Source organism: Salvelinus namaycush, chromosome 15, assembly GCF_016432855.1.
Source record: "Salvelinus namaycush isolate Seneca chromosome 15, SaNama_1.0, whole genome shotgun sequence".
Taxonomy (NCBI): Eukaryota; Metazoa; Chordata; class Actinopteri; order Salmoniformes; family Salmonidae; genus Salvelinus; species Salvelinus namaycush.
Genome location: NC_052321.1, coordinates 1658834 through 1666468, shown reverse-complemented (window position 1 = coordinate 1666468; position 7635 = coordinate 1658834). Strand labels below are relative to the sequence as shown.

Genomic DNA, 7635 nt, shown 5'->3' with positions numbered 1-7635 from the left:
TCAATAGCCTCATTTCTAGTATGTTGCCATTTCTGTGCTCACTGGCACCAGATCGGTTTGAAGCCGAACTTTACAGATGCTGATCTGTTTTCGTATGTTTGGACTTGACTAATTAAACTTTCTGGGGTTTAAAAAGGTAGTCTAGGTTATTATTAGGATTGTATATTTTATAGGGAAATATCTATCCCCACCATCTTTGCTAGAATCACACGAAGGCCCACAGATTTAATATCATTTTTATTTCTTAAAGGAAATAAAACATTTTAACAAAAACAATCAAGAAATCCATAGTAGCTTTCGTCATTGCATTTCAAATGTTTTTCTGTACAGCACACTTTTACGAAGAACACTGAAAAATGTTTGCAAAAATCCACCAAACTGCCTTCGCGCCAACTGTTCCCAAAGGACCAGTCTGTTAGTTAGACGTGTTGGAGTCATGGCGGACACCCAGTTCAAATCATTCTGCATGCTCCAATTCCGTACACATTTCGAACTTTAACGTTACATCCTACGTGGTGTCTACATCACATTTAGGACTTTACCGTTACATCCTACGTGGTGTCTACATCACATTTAGGACTTTACCGTTACATCCTACGTGGTGTCTACATCACATTTAGAACTTTACCGTTACATCCTACGTGGTGTCTACATCACATTTAGGACTTTACCGTTACATCCTACGTGGTGTCTACATCACATTTAGAACTTTAACGTTACATTCTACATCAGCTCTGATTACGGGCAGGAAAACAACTAACCTAAAGTGTAAAAAGCTGCAGAGGCCAAACAGGTAAGACTAACCACCACTGAAACAACTTGGTTAAAGGCGCGCGTTATAATATCACTACACTGAAGTCGTGGGGACGACAGTTTCTTTGAACTACTTTCAGACTGGACTTGGCGATTTGAAGTGATTGAGATGCTGTTTGTTTACATGCTGCTGAATGCGGTACGTGGTAAAATAATGGTTATGACTGGTCATTAACCCGCAATGAGAAAGATGATCTCCTGAACAAGACTTTACACAGTGATGATTTGGCAAAGTACAGTTACCTGACATACTGTGACTAGTGTTGTCACAGCTACACTTCAATATACAGCCCGGTGTTAAGCAATAATGGCCTATTCTCCTTTAAAACAACTGATAGATCTAGAACTTTCCTATGTATTGTTGAGACAACAAAATAGATATTATGATACATCACTTTTCTTATGTTAAATTCATCCTCTTAGTAATTGGTTTCATTACAAAATATTTGGAAGATAGAAAATACCTCTTGAATTGTTATTTTGAGCTTTAATGGATTTTCGTTAAAATGGGGTATAGAACCCTAATGCTGTGGACTAAAAACAAATCACTTTTCTTACTCAGATAACATAAACAAATATAACCGTGTATATGATAGGCTCCATGCATTTACTCTGTTTTCAATGTTACTTGTTTCTCGTCAGCAGTGTCAGGTAACTTGCAAATAGTGCACACACACAAAGCAATGTCTGGATTGGAACCTTAGTTAAATAGAGAGAGAGACAGAAATAGGTCGTTTGTGAACATCACGGCTTTAAGAATGAGGAATGCATTGACTCTCAGAAAGAGCATAGAAAAGTGTAGTATGCAGCAGATGGCATGCTCGATTGTCATATAACAAAGCTCAGTGATTTTGGTTTGTAGTAATACGTATTTTCTGTCTCGCGTGCTTATACATTCAGACTGTTGGCTGTAAAATTTATCCGGTGTTTGTCTATGTGTCATGCTCAGTGTTTCATTGACAGAAAGAGAATGACACGATTTACTTACACTTCACAACTAATAAAATCCACCCTCCTATAGCATTAAATTGTCTAAAAAGGTGGTAGTTACCATGGTGAAGACTGCACTTATCCCCCCCTAAAGCAGACTGGAATAGCAGTCATCGTTCAGGATTGTTAATTACCTGGTAAGAATTCCAGTTCTTCAAGGTTTACAGTGTGACTGGCGCAATAATTAGGATCCACCAGAACCATGTATTTAGAGAGATGGGACATTGAGGTTTTCTGCGTTATGATGCATTTACATGACACTACAACATTCTATGGCAGCCATGTTAGCTGTCCATTAACATGACATGGGGAATATTTAAACAATGCTATGTCACTGAATGTCTAGAATTAGAACGATATTTTACAACCTAAATTTGGCCCAACTCTCTAAAGGCATGGCTCTAATATCCATCCACTTTTCACAAAACATCAAGTAAACGTCACGACTCCTCACCCTTCGGAGGTCGTCAAGACTATCAGGGCTCAACATTAACGCTTGTCCGGGACAAGTAAAAAGACAAAAGTTGGGCAAGCAGAATATAGATTTAAGTTATCCGAATGGACAAGTAAAAAAATAAATCACAAGTGTCTTCCGTATGCGATGTTTTGGACACTGTTCGCATCGGAGTAGAATTGTATTGCATTGACAGGCGTGTGCACATTTGTTGATATTCCTTTCTATTTTTTTACCCAGTTATAGCTCATTTTTGGTCAGCAAACAGAGTACGGTCATTAAAATCCTGGAAAAGTCATGGTGTGTGAATCACCTGCGTGGGTGAGCAGGCCCATGGACAGACATTGTAGCAGTGAGGTAACCTGTAATAATGACAGACAACAGACTAACTATATAGCCAATTCAAAACATCTTGTTTAGCCTGGCTAGTTCTCTGTAGCTAACTATTCAGCTTTTAGCATGCATTAATGTCATTTTCATGTCACCGGGCACTCCAGTACGACATTGATGAACGGGTGCATTATTAAAGCAATGCTACATAGCCATGTTGTAAAACCTCCTATCAAGCGCTCAACATTGGGAGTTGAGAAATACATCTGACAGTTGGTGAGCTGGGATTCCCCTCTTTTAAACATTGGCCATGTCATTCTGACAACGTTCAAAATATTATTAGAATAGCCTCATTGACAAATAACTCGCATGCGGTCAAAAGATATCCCATGAAATCAGAATATATTAGATAAACGTGTATTTGTTAGTTACTTTGAAGTAGTCTACCTTAGCCATTTGTTCCCTGATTAATTGAATAAGGAAGTTATTTTAATGAAGACAAAGTATTTGGTTGTAGTTGTAACGTTGCAATATTTTATAGGCTAAGGGTGGCCAACCATCTTCCAGGAGAGCCTTAAAGGGGCAGTGTTGTATTTTGAGACAGGCAAAGAAGCCAATAGGCAGATGGTATCCTACATTTTTGTCTGATTCTCTATTTTATTTTGTAAAGTGGTTCCTTGCATCATACAATAATGTAAAAAAATGGTGTTGCAGACCATTTTTCGACAAGTAAAAAAAAAAAAAAAAAACATCTGTTCTACTTGTCCGAATGACAAGTGACTAAAAAAGTGGATGTCAAGCCCTGACTATGTGAGGATAACAGCAGAGTAAAATATCTAGACTAGATGCCCTATCGTAAAGGTGTTCATGGACCCAAAGGATGCAGCCTCGCACAGGACTAGTAATAAGGGCCCTTGCAGCAAAGTCCCTAAGTCTCTTCACACTAGAACAGGAAGGGGTGAATCAGTAGGATTGGGATAAGGGGGTGTTGGGTGGGTCAAGTTTAGGAGGATGGGCCAAGGTTAGGCTGACCCTCAAGGCCGCTCCAGGAACCAAATCTCGTTCTGTCGGTTCGCCACCGCAGGGTTGGTATAGCCAGCCACGATGAACGAGTCATTCACATGCGTGGCGGGGGAGTCGAGCATTTCCGCCATGGTGCTGATCTCATTAATGATGGTCACCTCGTTTGTGGCGCCAGTGAAGGACCTGGAGGTTAGAAAAGGGGCACATAGGAATCGAATGAGATTTGATTCAAGTAAGGGAGGTGTGCGTTTGCAGGTGCAGGTCTAACACTGGAGTCATTATAACTTCCTTACTCTCATTCTGCTGTGTAAATTCACGAGGCTTTTGAATAGACTCTGCTTTGAGATTGTCCAAAACAATATGCTAAATTAAAACAAAACTGCAGCCACTGTCATTTTTGGAAGGATGCAACAACATGGTGGCTAGCATAAAAGTATTGGTGGCTAACTGACTGAAATAATGTCATTAACTTTAGCTAAATAGCCTCATGTGACTGACTTAATGTTTGTGACCAATCGAGGAGCTAGCTAGTTACGTACATGAGATTTGGTTTTGGGTTCCCGAAAACCAGCAAGCTAACTTGTTGACTAACTGTAGGACGAAATTTTTTGAAATTCACTCGTTTTGCTAGAAACTGTGAACTTGTTTATGCCTCAAACTGACAATGGTTCCAGTAATGATTACAATTTAAAACGTTTATAATTCATCTACTTTCATATTGTATTGCCATAAAATTGACCAAGCAGAGCAAAATAATTCCAAACTCCTACCTTGTGTATACAATGGTGGCAGGCCATTCCTCAATGCTTATTTCAGTGTCAGAAGGCAGGGGTGGCTGGACTTGGTATTCTGTGGGCAGGTAGTAGGCCACAGTGACGTCCTTGGACAAGACAGAGTGGTTCTCGTCCGTACGGATCACAGTCAGGATAGGGATGGTCATACCCAGATAGCTACCTAAGGACAGGACATGGACAACCAAGAGTCAGGAGTCTGAACTAGACTTGGCTAAACAAGGATAAAGTTAGAAGAATATAGGCCCAATGACTCCTATGAAGGCGGTTTTGGACTCACCTGAGGAGTTCTGCTGGCAGATGTATCTCATGAGCTTCATGAAGCCGTAACAGATGCTCTGCTCGTAGGTGTCCTCATGAACCGTGATACACGCCCAGTGGGCCTTCTCATAGTGTCTCTTCTCATAGAGCACGTCTCCACACTGTGTACACACACACACACACAGAGAGAGAGCACTGGGTCACTACCTATGCATTTAATAAAGTCTAATGCAGTGTAACAGCAGCACTTTGTTTCAGCATGTTAATAGAGTCAGTCGTCAGTAGCTAGGTTTCCATTCAATTTGCGACAGAATCCAGGTCTATGCCCAAACAGTTCGAGCTTCTAATTTTAAAAATGAATCTCTCCAGAAATAAGTCTCTCACTGTTGCCGCCTGTTATAGACCCCCCCTCAGCTCCCAGCTGTGCCCTGGACACCATATGTGAATTGATTTCCCCCAATCTATCTTCAGAGTTTGTTCTGTTAGGTGACCTAAATTGGGATATGCTTAACACCCCAGCAGTCCTACAATCTAAGATAGATGCCCTCAATCTCACACAAATTATCAAGGAAACCACCAGGGTACAACCCTAAATCCGTAAACATGGGCACCCTCATAGATATTATCCTGACCAACTTGCCCTCCAAATACACCTCTGCTGTTTTCAATCAGGATCTCAGCGATCACTGCCTCTTTGCCTGCATCCACTATGGGTCCGCGGTCAAACGACCACCCCTCATCACTGTCAAACGCTCCCTAAAACACTTCTGCAAGCAGGCCTTTCTAATCGACCTGGCCTGGGAATCCTGGAAGGATATTGACCTCAACCCGTCAGTAGAGGATGCCTGGTTGTTCTTTAAAAGTAATTTCCTAACCATCTTAAATAAGCATGCCCCTTTCAAAAAAAATTGAACTAAGAACAGATATAGCCCTTGGTTCACTCCAGACCTGACTGCCCTTGACCAGCACAAAAACATCCTGTGGCGGACTGCAATAGCATCGAATAGTCCCCGCGATATACTCCCAAAATGTTTGGGACACTCGAGTACATGGGGAACAAGAGCACCTCCTTCCAGCTGCCCACTGAACTGAGGCTAGGTAACACGGTCACCACCGATAAATCCATGATAATCGAGAATTTCAATAAGCATTTCTCTACGGCTGGCCATGCTTTCCTCCTGGCTACCCCAACCCCGGCCAACAGCGCCGCACCCCCCGCAGCTACTTGCCCGAGCCTCCCCAGCTTCTCCTTCATCCAGATAGCAGATGTTCTGAAAGAGCTGCAAAACCTGGATCTGTAAAAATCAGCTGGGCTAGACAATCTGGACCTTCTCTTTCTAAACGATATCATAACCGCCATCGATAAAAGACAGTACTGTGCAGCCGTCTTCATCGACCTGGCCAAGGCTTTCGACTCTGTCAATCACCATATTCTTATTGGCAGACTCAATAGCCTTGCTTTCTCAAATGACTGCCTCGCCTGGTTCACCAACTACTTCTCAGAGTTCAGTGTGTCAAATCGGAGGGCCTGTTGCCCGGACCTCTGGCAGTCTCTATGGGGGTACCACAGGGTTCAATTCTCAGGCCGACTCTTTTCTCTGTATATATCAACGGTGTCGCTCTTGCTGCGGGTGATTCCCTGATCCACGTCTACGCAGGCGACACCATTCTGTATACATCTGACCCTTCTTTGGACACGGTGTTAACTAACCTCCAAATTAGCTTTAATGCCATACAACACACCTTCTGTGGCCTCCAACTGCTCTTAAACGCTAGTAAAACCAAATGCATGCTTTTCAACCGTTCGCTGCCCGCACCCGCCCGCCCGACTAGCATCACTACGCTGGATGGTTCTGACCTAGAATACGTGGACAACTACAAATACCTAGGTGTCTGGCTAGACTGAACTCTCCTTCCAGACTCATATCAAACATCTCCAATCCAAAAACAAATCTAGAATTGGCTTCCTATTTCGCAACAAAGCCTCCTTCACTCACGCCGCCAAACTTACCCTCGTAAAACTGACTATCCTACCGATCCTTGACTTTGGCGATGTCATCTACAAAATAGCTTCCAGTACTCTACTCAGCAAATTGGATGTAGTCTATCACAGTGCCATCCGTTTTGTCACCAAAGCCCCTTATACCACCCACCACTGCGACCTGTATGCTCTAGTCGGCTGGCCCTCGCTACATATTCGTCGCCAGACTCACTGGCTCCAGGTCATCTACAAGTCTATGCTAGGTAATGCTCCACCTTATCTCAGCTCACTGGTCACGATAACAACACCCACCCGTAGCACGCGCTCCAGCAGGTATATCTCACTGGTCATCCCCAAAGCCAACACCTTCTATGGCCGCCTTTCCTTCCAGTTCTCTGCTGCCAGTGACTGGAACGAATTGCAAAAATTGCTGAAGCTGGAGACTTGCATTTCCCTCACTAACTTTAAACATCAGCTATCTCAGCAGCTAACCGATCGCTGCAGCTGTACATAGTCCATCTGTAAATAGCCCACCCAATCTACCTACCTCATCCCCCATATTGTTTTTATTTACTTTGCTGCTCTTTTGCACACCAGTATCACTACTTACACACCATCATCTGCTCATCTATCATTCCAGTGTTAATCTGCTAAATTGTAATTACTCCGCTACAATGTCCTATTTATTGCCTTACCACCTCATGCCATTTGCACACACTGTATATAGAATTTCTTTTTTTTCCTATTGCGTTATTGACTGTACGCTTGTTTATTCCATGTGTAACTCTGTGTTGTTGTTTCTGTTGCACTGCTTTGCTTAATCTTGGCCAGGTCGCAGTTGTAAATGAGAACTTGTTCTCAACTAGCTTACCTGGTTAAATAAAGGTGAAATAAAATAGAGATGTTTCCATCAAACATCATTTTTTTGCAGATAAAAGGCTGTGTGTGATGACAGTGCACATAAAAACACACACACAAAAAAAAAAAATTAC

The 7635-nt window shown here is 42.4% G+C and overlaps 1 protein-coding gene across 1 annotated transcript in view; it reads right to left on the bottom strand.

Annotated features, from left to right (window-relative positions):
* Positions 1-220: 220 nt before the first annotated feature.
* Positions 221-7635, bottom strand: part of LOC120060098 (heme-binding protein 1-like) — a 29709-nt gene continuing 22294 nt past the window's right edge. Inside the window, exons 3-5 of the mRNA XM_039009168.1 lie at positions 4682-4823; positions 4381-4564; positions 221-3793 (exon numbers count right to left, since the gene is read on the bottom strand). Of these exons, the coding sequence (XP_038865096.1) occupies positions 3622-3793; positions 4381-4564; positions 4682-4823 (498 nt within the window). The 3' untranslated portion in view covers positions 221-3621. The remainder of the gene's footprint in view (positions 3794-4380; positions 4565-4681; positions 4824-7635) is intronic.